Source organism: Symphalangus syndactylus, chromosome 5 (genome assembly GCF_028878055.3).
Source record: "Symphalangus syndactylus isolate Jambi chromosome 5, NHGRI_mSymSyn1-v2.1_pri, whole genome shotgun sequence".
Classification (NCBI taxonomy): domain Eukaryota; kingdom Metazoa; phylum Chordata; class Mammalia; order Primates; family Hylobatidae; genus Symphalangus; species Symphalangus syndactylus.
Genome location: NC_072427.2, coordinates 16,625,873 through 16,638,770, shown reverse-complemented (window position 1 = coordinate 16,638,770; position 12,898 = coordinate 16,625,873). Strand labels below are relative to the sequence as shown.

Here is a 12,898-nt window from a genome sequence, read left to right as displayed (position 1 = left end):
TCTTCAGAGCCTAGAACTGAGCTTGGCCCTCACCAGGCACTTAGAAATTGCATAATGAAAGAATTTCAGATTTTTATTAGTGGCAGTGAGCACTGAAAACCCAGTATTTGGCCAGGTCCAGTGGCTCACACCTGTAATCCCAACATGTTTGGGAGGCCAAGGTGGGAGGATGGCTTGAGGTAAGGAGTTAGAGACCAGCCTGTGCAATATAGTGAGACCTTATTCTACTAAAAAAATAAAATTAGCCAGGAGTGGTGGTTGCGTGCCTGTGGTTCCAGCTACTTAGCAGGCTGAGGTGAGAGGATCACTTGACCCCGGGGCTTCAAGGCTGCAGTGAGCCATGATCACACCACTGCACTCCAGCCTGAGCCACAGTGTGAGACCCCCATCTCACACAAAAAAGGAATGCCTAGTATTCTATACAACCTTAACCTATTTTTTTTTTTCTTTGAGATGGAGTCTTGCTGTGTCGGCCAGGCTGGAGTGTAGTGGTGCGATCTCAGCTCACTGCAAGCTCTGCCTCCTGGGTTCACGCCATTCTCCTGCCTCAGCCTCCTGAGTAGCTGGGACTACAGGCGTCCACCACCACAGCTGGCTAATTTTTTGTATTTTTAGTAAAGACGGGGTTCCACTGTGTTAGCTAGGATGGTCTCGATCTCCTGACCTTGTGATCCGCCCGCCTCGGCCTCTCAAAGTGCTGGGATTACAGGCTTGAGCCACCACACCCGGCCAACCTTAACCTATTTTTTAAAAAGATGTTTATGGCTTTGCTGATAGCAGACTGGAAAGCTAGCTGAATTTGCAGGCAACCTCAAGTAGTTAATGAAAAATTATTGTGGCTTGTCCAAAGGGATTGAGTTTTCCAAATAAAAAAGTGGGCTTCAGTTTTATGCCATTGTAAGAGGCCATGTGAGGGATGTCTGGATGCCCACTTTGAATCTGTAGGACCACTCCATGATTTTTTAAAACCATTGGTTTCTGGCAGGCAAAACATTCAAAATCTAGGCTATCCCAGGAAATCTAGGACAAGGGCTGTCCTGCAGTAATGCATTAAACCACGTAACAAACGAACTCAAGAAGAGGGATGTGGCTCTGGATTTGTGACCCTCAACATAACATGTATCACCTTGGGCTTCGGCTTCAACATCAGTTAAATGGAGGGACACAGAAGACTCTTTGGCTCTTATACTCTATGACATGATCACTGGCCACCTCAGAAAATCAAGCCTATCTAGACCACGGTTTGTGAGAAGTCAGACTCTCTGAGGCTCAGTTTCCTTATCTATAAAAAAGAAGATGATAACATTGGGAGAAGCCATCTTCAGCAATGAGGAAAGAAAAGGACAATGAAGTCAAGTGAGCAGTCTCGAATCTCAGCCCTGTGTAATCTAAGGGAAGGTTACTGGAGCTGGGTCTACTTTCTTCATCTGCAAAATGGGGAGAAGAATGTCTGTTGTAAGGACTGTTGAATGATCTTGCTCATGCCAACTTACAGAAGGTACAAAATAAACTGATCTCCTTTATTCTGATTTCACATTCAGCAAATGTGAGAGAAATGTGAATGTACTGAAATGTCTGCCAGAAAAAAGAAAATCCAACCCTTCAAAAGAATGAGATCAGGGGTTTTGACATCTATTCACCTACACTTCCCTCTTCCACAGTAAGCGGCCCACCTTCTGACCCACACTGCCCATCTCTGCGCTTATCATGGAGCTTTCAAGAGTGAGGATCAGAGGCTGTATGGAGCAGCAGGCACAAACCACAGGGAGCGCTGTTCAAAAATGGAAAACGAGGTGGCCCCGACACCGGGTGCTGCTGGGCACCCTCTCAGACCTGCCCTGCAACAGCATCAGGAGGCTGAGGGTCCCCAGCCAGAAGGCCCAAGAGGGGCCCAGGCTGGCAACTTTACCGCAAAGCAGCCCTCATCTTAAGGTGGCTCAACACCATACCTGAGATCTAGCCCATGCGACAGTATGCAAGCAGGAGGCCCTACTCCACCACAGAAAGAACATTTATGGGCGCCTAAGCTCTAGGAGAATGGCACCTGAGGGAACAGGGCGTGCCCACAAGCAGAGCTCGGGGAGGGAGAAGAGGCAGCCCTGCTCCTAGTTGCAGCCAGCATGCGTCATGTCCAGGCCCCAAAAGGGTGACCCTGGCTCAGGTTCTCATGCTCCAGAAGCTGGCCCAGGTGGTAGTGGGTTCCCTATGGAGGCAGCTCATCATTCACAACACAGCAACAAACCTTCTGCTCTCATGAGGAGAATGTATTTTAAACTTGGGAAGAGTCATAATTCTGGGATGTTTCACATGTTGCCAGCTTTAACCTTCTACAGACACAGGGCCTCTCCTCTGTGAGGAGGGACCTCTGGCATGTGTGGGTGTGTGGTGGGTCCCTCTCCCTATTAGCAAAAATGTGCTGGGCATGAGCCAGGTTTATGATTTGGATTGTGTCCTGCACATAACACCTGTAAGAATACAACTGGGACTAGGACAGTGCGGGAAGCATATTCTTCATGAGGCGGTAACCAAAAGGCTTGGCTATACAAAAGGATTCTGGTGGCCGGGCATGGTGGCTCACACCTGTAATGGCAGCACTTTGGGAGGCCAAGGCGGGTGGATCACTTGAGGTCCAGGAGTTCGAGACCAGCCTGGCCAACATGGTGAAACCCTGTCTCTACTAAACATACAACAATTAGCTGAGCATGGTGGTGGGCGCCTGTAATCCCAGCTACTGGGGAGGCTGAGACAGGAGAATTGCTTGAACCCGGGAAGCAGAGGTTGCAGTGAGCCGAGATTGCACCACTGCACTCCAGCCTGGGTGACAGAGCAAGACTCCATCTCAAAAACAAACAAACAAACAAACAAAAAAGGATTCTGGGTGTAACAATCTCAGTAGAGCCAGCGGGTGACTCTGGTTCTCCTAAAATTCTGCCCTTATTTGCCACTCACACCCCCAAATCTGAAGGGCCAGCCCTTTTCTACCTATGACACCTCACCAGCAAGTAAAGGGCACAGGACCTCAGAAGTCTGTGGTGCTGAGGATGAAGACTCTAGTCAGAGAAGGTGCTCAGCCCTGGTGAGGAGGTTCTGGGAAGCAGGTGGGCCTGCTCAATGCAGTCCCTAACCCTTGGGAGCATCCATGTGAGAGGTAAAGGTGCAAGTGACTTGGGCATGCTGACTCCCTGCTGAGGAAGGCAGAGCCCCTCACATCTGCAGTGGCCGTGTGCATCAGAGAACGGCATGGCTGCACATGTGAGAACTGGGTGCATCCGAGAAGTGTCAATAGGAATCCCTTCCCTATTCCATGCCAAACAGTCTTCCCCAGACACAAAGGTTCCGGGTCCTGAGGCTTGACTCTTCTAAGGCTCAAAATGGGTTCTGTTTCCAGACGTGCTTGTCTTTGCTTGTCTTAAGGACTCTATTTCAGCCCAATCCTTGACCCTCAGACAAACTGGGACAGGTTGGGAACTTTGATGTTGAGATCGCCAATGTTGATGTTCCGAGGAATCTCTGGCAGGTTGATGTTTTTCACAGCAGACACAGCCCGCGCAGGGGCTGCTGAAAGGCCACCCTGAGAAGAAATGAGAGGCGAGTATGAGACAAATTCTCAATGTTATCTGCTTAATGCTAAAAAAAAAAAAAAAAAAAAAAAAAGCAAAAACAAAAACAAACAAGCAGGATGGGCGCAGTGGCTTATGCCTACAATCCCAGCACTTTGGGAGGCCGAGGTGGGTGGGTCACCTGAGGTCAGGAGTTCAAGACCGGCCTGGCCAACATGGTGAAACCCCATCTTTACCAAAAATACAAAAATTGGCCAGGTGTGGTGGCGGGCCCCTGTAGTCCCAGCTACTAGGGAGGCTGAGGCAGGCTTGAACCCGGGAGGCGGAGGTTGCAGTGAGCTGAGATCGCCCCACTGCACTCCAACCTGGGCAACAGAGTGAGACTCTGTCTCAAACAAACAAACTAACTAACAGGTGAGGGATGCCTAGAAAAATTCCAAACTGAGCACACACAACTGAAGTTTTAACTTTCCCCCTTTATTCCTCAAAAGTAGCCAACAAAACAATCTTGAGGTTAGATGGGGTTTGGCACAGGGATCCAAAGCCTGCAGTCCTACTAGACTACCAGCTCCTCAGAGGCGGGGTGTGGCCTATACAGTTTCACAGCCCCAGCATCTCACAATGCCTGGCACATGGTGGGTACCCAATAAATGCTGAAATAATCTAAGGTGATTTGTCAGGGGCACTTTTCTGGTTACAAAACAAAACAAAACCCTTTCCTCAAGAGACTAAAGACTCTTACTGAAACGTGCAAAGTCACAGGGAAGTTCTTAAAAGGAAACGGACAGTCACAGCTCTAGGGCAACTGCTTGCCAACTAATAATGTGAGATGAAAAGAGCTGGCTTTGGAAGTGTCATGTGGCAACAAGCTGGGAGAAGGTGGGGGGCATCACAGATAAAGAAGTGTTGGTGACAAAACGCAAAGAGTATGCACATCTACAGTGAACCCCCATCTGGCAGGCTCACCCCCATGTGGAGAGAATGGCAAAAGTGGATGAAAACTCTCTCACAATCATTTTTCCCCTATTGCCTTCTTTCCGGATACCAACTCCGATTCTGCCCTCACCCAGCAAGTCTCCATTTCTTTTCATTTCCAACCCCCTTGCCTCTGACTCACCTACTATTCCTGGAATCTTCCCAGCCTACATTTCTAAAAGAACTATAGCTGCCACAATAGCTGTGGTCTGGAAAAGCTTCTTCCGCAGGACTGCCAGTCCTCACAGAAAGAAGAATTCCTGGTTTCGCAAGATCAAGTTCCGTTATACAAGGCAAAGAAGCTCTTTAAGACACTCAGATAATTAAAGAGGTAATTTGTTCTGCTATTTCTGCATGTGAAAGTATACGTCTGTAACCTCTGTGCTCTGGTAAGGCTGAGGAAGGGGACGGAGAGACCTCAGAGGGATAGGACAGAATTTATGTGAACATCTGTATCAAGCCCAGCACCATGTGGGGGTGGACTGGGGTATGTTATTTTCAAGCCTAGCCCAAACTCTACTGTAGTTTTTTATGAGGCTAACTGGAAATAAGGAAATTGGCAACTCTGAGGTCTGAAAGACACCATGAGAAATGGCTGCTGGGAGGTCAGACTCTTAGAGCACACAAACTAGGAAACCACACTGGACTAGGGAAGAGGGTTCTGGGTCCCTCCAGGGAACGAGTGGCTTTCAAAGGAGGAATTACAAACCACAAACATGGGCCATAACCCCCAAGCCAGAAGCTGTTTGCCTTCCTCTGCCATCTGGCTTTTCTATTTGCTCTTCTACCCTGAAAGTCTGAGATTTCAAACCTTGTTACCTGTTTAATTTTCAGGGCTGGCTGACCTTCAAATCTACAAGTTTCAATGGACTCAAGAAAGAAAGAAGATGAGTATCATTTCCTGAGGTTTCACAGCAGCACAAACCAACACATGTACACACTCCTGCCTCTGCCCAAGTATTCTCTACCCAGCCAGGGCTAGAGCACAGCTGCTTACTCACCTCGGATTTCTCCAGCCTGTTCTGAGCTTCAATCTGAGCCACGATTTCATTCATGTTTGTTTCCAACACCATCCCACCCATCACCACCTCCTGGAGGATGTAGTGCACCTAAAGGGGAAGCAAAAATCAGAAGAGTCAGAATACTCTGTGGTGGTCAGAGTGTAACCCACGAGGTTTCCTTTTCCTGCAGCAGCAGAGTGGTCAGAGATGACATGTCCTGACTCACAACTCAGACACTCAAGCCCCCTTGCCCAGTGACACAACGAGGGGTCTCTCCCAGGTCTTGGCACACGGCATCACGAATCTCCCCCTCAGCAGCGAGGTGGTAGCTATGAGCACAGGCTTCAAAGTCAGACAGCTCTTGTTTAAATTCTGACTCTGCTACTTGCTAGCTGGGTGGCCCTGGGCAAATTACCTTTAAAGTGCTTCAGCTTCCTTCCAGGATTGCAGTGAGGACTGGATGAGATAAATGTGTGTAAAGCACCGAGCCTGGTGCCCAGGACACACGGGGTTCTAAGTAAGTAATGGTGGCTTTCATTATTAATATTACCATCATCAACACTGACTGTCATTAAGTAGGTCCAGCTATGACAGAATAATCCCTATCCAAGCAACTGAAATGAATGTCTTCCACCTTCTATAAGGCAGATCCTCCAGCCTGCGCTCCACTGAAGGGACGTGATCAGAGCAAGATAGAGCCCAATTCCTTTGCACCTCTCCTCACCTCATTTCTTACTGCTTAGATTAGAAAGCAGATTGAGCATAAACACCTTTCTAAGCATAAGGCTCACATTTGGGCTTAGGTTCCATCTAGCTAGCAGTCATCTAAACAAAGCTGAATCTCAGTGTACCTAACTGCTGTGATGGGACAGAGGTGACTCAACTACTGTACCCCTTCATGGTAGGAAAGCTGTCACAGAAAGCCCTGGGTGGGTCAAAGCAGAGATGCCTACTGTGGTTCATAAAATGTGGTACTCCATATTTCAAACCAAATCACATCAAATGGCCCTCAAGGTGCTTTGGGTCAAGTTGGGAAGATAGCAAGTACAACCTTCTATTGTTAACTAAGTGCCAAATGATTGAGATAGTCCTGGGGAAGTCAGAGAAGAAAGGGAACAGTGGCTAGAGAGATCAGAGTTTCACAGAGACAGTGGGAGGATGGAAGCTGGGCTCTGACATTAGAGAGGCAGGAGAAAGAATTTCAGGTAGAAGATGTTGGAAGGAGCAATTCAGCTGGTGTATGGGCAGGTATGGGGAGCTCCTGGGTCTGGCTGGGATGGCAAGTTTATGCAGGAGAGAGGCTAAGACAAGGCTGAGAAGGTAATTTGGGTCTGGAGCAGGGCTTCTTAGCCTGGGTACTAGCGACATCTGGGGCCAGATAATCCTCTGCTGTGGGGCTGTCCTGTCACTGTGGCCTGTTCTCTAGCATCCCTGGTCTCTACTCCTCCAGCCTGACAATCAAAAATATCTCCAGAATTGTCATATGTGTTCCAGGGGGCAAACTCACCCCAGCTGAGAACCACTGGTCCAGAGTCTAGAGTCAACCACCAGTTTACTCTGTCAGCAATGCAGAGTCAAGAAGAAAGATGTGTCTGCATATCTGGGCACTGTGCACTTCCGACATCTGAAATTCTCTGGCATTGGCTCCCTGTATTTTGCCCTCACTAAGTGCAGGGAACTTCTGATCTTGAGGACAGAGTATAATAAATCAAATGTGTTCCCTTGCATGTGTGCCCACATTGAGCCTTATTAACCACTGTTCTGTCTACACACACACACTCTCACGGTGTTCTTACATTTTATACAATATGAATTATTCATTCACTATATGCAAATGAGGATTTAATGGTAAAAGTCTCATATTTAGATAATTTACAAAATGTTAAACAAGACTGGTTTTAAAATTATTCCCTGGGGGAATTCCACTGTTTATACTTCCCCATCAAGAAATAGGCCTCTGAAAACAGTATGGTGGTTCCTCAGAAAGATTAAAAACAGAATTACCATATGGCCCAGCAATTCCACTTTTGGGTATACACTCAAAAGAACTGAAAGTAAAGACTTGAAGAGAATGTGTACACCCATGTTCATAGCAGTATTATTCACAACAGCCAAAAGGTGGAAGCAGCCCAAGTGTCCATGAACAGATGACTGGATCAACAAAATGTGCCATAGAAATACAACAGAATATTATTCAGCCTTAAAAAGGAAAGGAATTCTTTTTTTTTTTTCATCTGAATTGAGATGCTGTAAAAGGAAAGGGAATTCTGAGACACAGTGTAACACGGATGAACCTTGAAGATACTACAAGTGAAACAACCTACACACAAAAGGATGAGGACTGTGTGATTCCACTCCTGTGAGGTACCCAGAGTAGTCAAATTCAGAGATGGAAACTGGCATGGGGGCTGCCATGGGCAGGGGGAAGAGGGCAGTGGTGGCTGTTGTTTAATGTGCACAGAGGTGCTGTTTTGCAAGATGAAGAGCTCTGGAGATGGACGGTGGTGGCGACTGCACAACAGTGTGGATATACTTAATGCCACAGAATTGTAAGCTTAAAAATGGTGAAGACAGGAAACTTTATATTACATATTTTACCACAATTTAATAAAAAAGGAGAGAAATAGTCCTTTCTACCTGCACTTTCAGTATTTATTCCTTTTGTTTAGCCAATCCCTGTGTGGGTAGAAAGTAGTACTTGTTGAGTATCTATTATGAACCAAGTACTTTATGTAACTTACCTTAATTTTACAACATTCATCTAAGATAGGTAATATAACCTTCACTTTATTATTATTATTACTATTATTATTTGAGGCCGAGTCTCGCTCTGTCATCCAGGCTGGAGTACAGTGGTGTGAACTTGGCTCACTGCAACCTCCGCCTCCTGGGTTCAAGCGATTCTCCCAAGTCAGCCTCCTGAGTAGCTGGGATTATAGGCATCCGCCACCACGCCCAGCTAATTTTTATATTTTTAGTAGAGTTGGGGTTTCCTCATGTTGGCCAGGCCAGTCTGGAACTCCTGACCTCAGATGCTCCCCCTGCCTTGGCCTCCCAAAGTGCTGAGATTACAGGCGTGAACCACCACGCCTGGCCTGCCTTCATTTTATATATGAAGAAATTGATACATTTTATATATGAGGAAAAGGCAATAAAATGATCCCAATGTCATGTATATTAGTAGCAGAATGGTGTTGATCCCAGAGCTCATGTTCTACCCTTTATATCATACTTCCTCAGAATCCCAAACTGTGCCTTCTACTCTATTCATCCCTGACCCCTAGTCCACATGAAATCATTTAAGACTTGCCTTTGGTGTGTCAAGATCTTGTATTAATTCTTCCATGCTTTATCTCCAAGGCCTAGAACAATGCTCAGAGTAGGCATGCTAAATGAATGAAAGGCTTTCCATATATCTGAGTAGCATATTCCTTGGGCTTTAGGGACTTCGAAGATAGACAACAGTGTGGTGGTGGGGGCTTTCTGGAGAAGGTATAGTAAAAGGCCTAACACATGATGTCGTGGAGACTAGTGGCTGGTTAACAGAAAAAGTCAGTTAAAACTTCTTATTTAACACTGCATCATAAAGTCAGCATTTTCAAATGCTGTTCAAAATATGTTCCAAATGCAAAAAGAAGAAATAAAAATGCAAACTCCATTTTTGTTATAACTACAGGATATCCAAAATTCCAAACCCCCAAACAGGTGAAAAAGCTGTCAAAAGCAGGGAGCTCAGGCAGGGACTCCTTTGCTTCACAGAAGGAAAAGAAGAAAGGATGCTACAGGGAGAGGACAGGGGAGCTGGTGATCTCAGAAAGATCTGCAAAAATATGTTCTTCCTGCGGGTAAAGGACACACTCCAGTATCAAATTAATTCCTTGTTTTTGGAAGGCAGGAACTTCCTTGGACCTGAAGTTGAGGCTAAATGAGAAATCACACAAGCTGCACTGCCTCACAGAGGTGGTCTCTGTGGTAGTAGAGAAGACATCCTTTGCATTGAGGAGATGCTAAGAGAGGCCTTGCCTATCTCGATTGGCTGGCTAGAGACTAAGGGTAAACGGACTCACCCAGAACCCTAAATCAAGGGAACAACTGTAGCCAGCCCACCGTTTTGGTAGCTCCCCCAACAAACATCCTGCAAAACAGCTGGTCCTGAAAAGCTTGCCTATTTAAAGATAAGTATACAAAAAATCTAAACAGGATCTATATAAATATACAATGAGAAAAAATTAGGAAAGAAATAGGAAAACCAAATGGCAGACTAAGACTACAGACTGGAAAAGGGTCTCCATGGACTAGATACAATGGTAATAAAATATTTTACACAATGAAAACTTGATAAAATAGTTGTCTCTATGAAATGAGAACTCAAAGCAGAAATACAAGAACTTTAGCAGAGGTAGGGAGACGAGAAGAGAAGACAAGCTGTATACTAGCAGAACTGAGGAAAGAAGTGAAAGGAAAAATACTGTTATAGAAATGAAGGTGAAACTGGAAGAAGCAAAGGGAGAAGAAACTGCTAAAAACACACTAGGAACAAAAGGAGAGAAATGGAAAAAAAAAAATGAAACCAAAAAGGGCTAAAAGAAATAGAGAAGAAACAGTTACAAAAGACAGCAAAGGAGATGTAATATTTGCATAAAAGAAAAGTTTAACATGAATGGGAAAAATATGTAAAGATATGTTCATAAAGATAGAATCTAAGATGTTTCTGAACTATAAGAGGATTGGGGCCTACATACTGAAAGGTCACACTGTATCCCAGGAAAACAAATTCAGAATAGGTGGCACCAAGATACACCTTTAGGTAAGGTTTCTGGGTTCCTGCAACCAGGCAAAAAGATCAAATCACTTAAAAGAGAAACAAAATAATGAAAATTTCCACATTAATATTTAATGCTAACAGAAAATGGAACAACACCTGCAAAATTCTCAAGGACAGAAAGTGTGACTCAAGGACTTTATTTTTATTTTTATTTTTGAGACAGAGTCTCGCTCTGTTGCCAGGCTGCAGTGCAGTGGCACGATCTTGGCTCAGTGCAACCTCCACCTCCTGGGTTCAAGCGATTCTCCTGCCTCAGCCTCCCGAGTAGCTGGGACTATAGGCACGCACCACCATGCCCAGCTAATTTTTGTATTTTTAGTAGAGACAGGGTTTTACCATGTTGGCCAGGATGGTCTGGATCTATTGACCTTGTGATCCGCCCACCTTGGCCTCTCAAAGTGCTGGGATTACAGGCGTGAGCCACTGTGCCCAATAGACTCAAGGACTTTATACCTAGTCAACTGTCCAGCAAGCGTAACAGAATGGGGACCATTGTTCCCAAGTATTTCTTTTTTTCTTTTTTTTTGAGACAGAGTTTCACTCTTGTCCAGACTGGAGTGCAATGGCGCGATCTCCACTGACCACAACCTCTGCCTCCCCGGTTCAAGCGATTCTCCTGCTTCAGCCTCCTGAGTAGCTGGGATTACAGGCATGGGCCACCACGCCTGGCTAATTTTGTATTTTTCGTAGAGATGGGGTTTCTCCATGTTGGTCAGGCTGGTCTCAAACTCCCAACCTCAGGTGATCCGCCCGCCTCAGCCTCCCAAAGTGCTGGAATTACAAGCATGAGCCACCACACCCGGCCAACTATTTCTTAAGGAATCTACAAAAGGAAGCACTTGTGCCAACTAAGAGGTGACTGGAAAAACTATGGCAGGGCCAGGCCTGGTGGCTCATGCCTGTAATCCCAGCACTTTGGGAGGCCAAGGTGGGTGGATCATTTGAGGTCAGGAGTTCAAGGCCAGCCTGGCCAACATGGTGAAACCCCATCTCTACTAAAAATACAAAAATTAGCCAGGTGTGGTGGCACGCACCTGTAATCCCAGCTACTCAGGAGGCTGAGGCAGAATCGCTTGAACCCGGGAGGTGGAGGCTGCAGTGAGCTGAGATCGTGCCATTGTACTCTAGCCTGGTGACGGAGCGAGACTCCGTCTCAGAAAACAAAACAACAACAACAAAAAAAAACAAAAGTTAGCTGGGTAGAAGTGGCATATGCCTGTAATTCCAGCTATTTGGGAGGCTGGAGCAGGAGAACCACCTGAACCCAGGAGGAGGAGGTTACAGTGAGCCAAGATCGTGCCACTGCACTCCAGCCTGGGCAACAAGAGTGAAAGTCCACCTCAAAAACAAAAACAAAACAAAAAACTATGGCAAAAACTTGCGGTGAGCACTGAAAACTACTTAACTGTAGGTCTAAGACTAAAATAGGATTAGGGTAACAACAGAGTGTCAATACTATATGCTTTGATGATGTATAAAACTCCAGCTAGCAAAAACTAGGAAGAGAAGAGGGGAAAAAGGAGGGAGGTAGAATACGAACACTGATTTCCTCACCCTCAGTAACTAAGAGTCCATGGATAGCATTTAAAACTAAAGTAATAAAGATATGATTAATCTGACTTTTACTGTGACTTTTCCCATGAATGACCAAGCCTACCATCATTGTTATAAATAACAAAACTTTGAGAGCCACTGAACTTTTGGCTAGGGCCAAAAAACTCTTTTTCTTTTTTTTTTTTTTTTGAGACAGGGTCTTGCTCTCTCACCCAGGCTGGAGTGCAGTGCCATGATTATAGCTCACTGCAGCCTTGAACTCCTGGGCTCCAGCAATCCTCCTGCCTCAGTCTCCTAAGTAGCTGGGCCTATAGGCACGTGCCACCATGCCCAGCTTTTTTTTTTTTTTTTTTAATTTTTAAGTAGAGATGAGGTCTTGCTATGTTGCTCAGGCTGGTCTTGAACTCCTGAGCTCAAGGAATCCTCCCGCCTCAGCCTTCCAAAGTATTGGGATTACAGGTGTGAGCCAATGTACCCAACCCAGAAGGATCTCTTCTGCTGATTAGAGTTTTTTGCAATAATGGCAAAAAACTCACCCAGAATGCATCATCTACAATTTCCAGTTTCTCTAAAGTTAGAACTCAGACTGCTGTGAAACAGTAAGTAAAGAATCCTAGATTTTTAGGATCCCTCCACCTCTATTCTTCCATAGTTATCTTGCCCAAACCTAATTCAGCTTCATTTCCTTTTTAAAGTAACTTGTCCTTCCAAAACATCCCTCTTAGTTTTCACAGAGTAATTTTCTTTTCTTTTTTTTTTTTTGGAAAGTCTCACTCTGTCGCCCAGTGGAGTGCAGTGGCGTGATCTCGGCTCACTGCAGCCTCTGTCTCCCAGGTTCAAGCGATTCTCTTGCCTCAGACTCCTGAGTAGCTGGGACTACAGGCGCCCGCCACCACGCCCAGCTTATTTTTTGTATTTTTAGTAGAGACGAGGTTTCACCATGTTGCCCAGGCTGGTCTCAAACTCCTGAGCTCAGGCAATCT

The 12,898-nt window shown here is 45.7% G+C and overlaps 1 protein-coding gene across 5 annotated transcripts in view; it reads right to left on the bottom strand.

Moving 5' to 3' along the window:
* Positions 1–1,489: 1,489 nt before the first annotated feature.
* AP3S2 (adaptor related protein complex 3 subunit sigma 2) overlaps positions 1,490–12,898 on the bottom strand; it is a 44,006-nt gene continuing 32,597 nt past the window's right edge. For 3 of the 5 annotated variants that reach the window (XM_055277231.2, XM_055277236.2, XM_055277233.2), the window contains 2 exons: positions 5,537–5,644; positions 1,490–3,571 (listed from right to left, as the gene is read on the bottom strand). In XM_055277231.2, the coding sequence (XP_055133206.1) occupies positions 3,443–3,571; positions 5,537–5,644 (237 nt within the window). In that variant the 3' untranslated portion in view covers positions 1,490–3,442. The remainder of the gene's footprint in view (positions 3,572–5,536; positions 5,645–12,898) is intronic. The other 2 variants (XM_055277234.2, XM_055277235.2) reach the window with 1 other exon arrangement.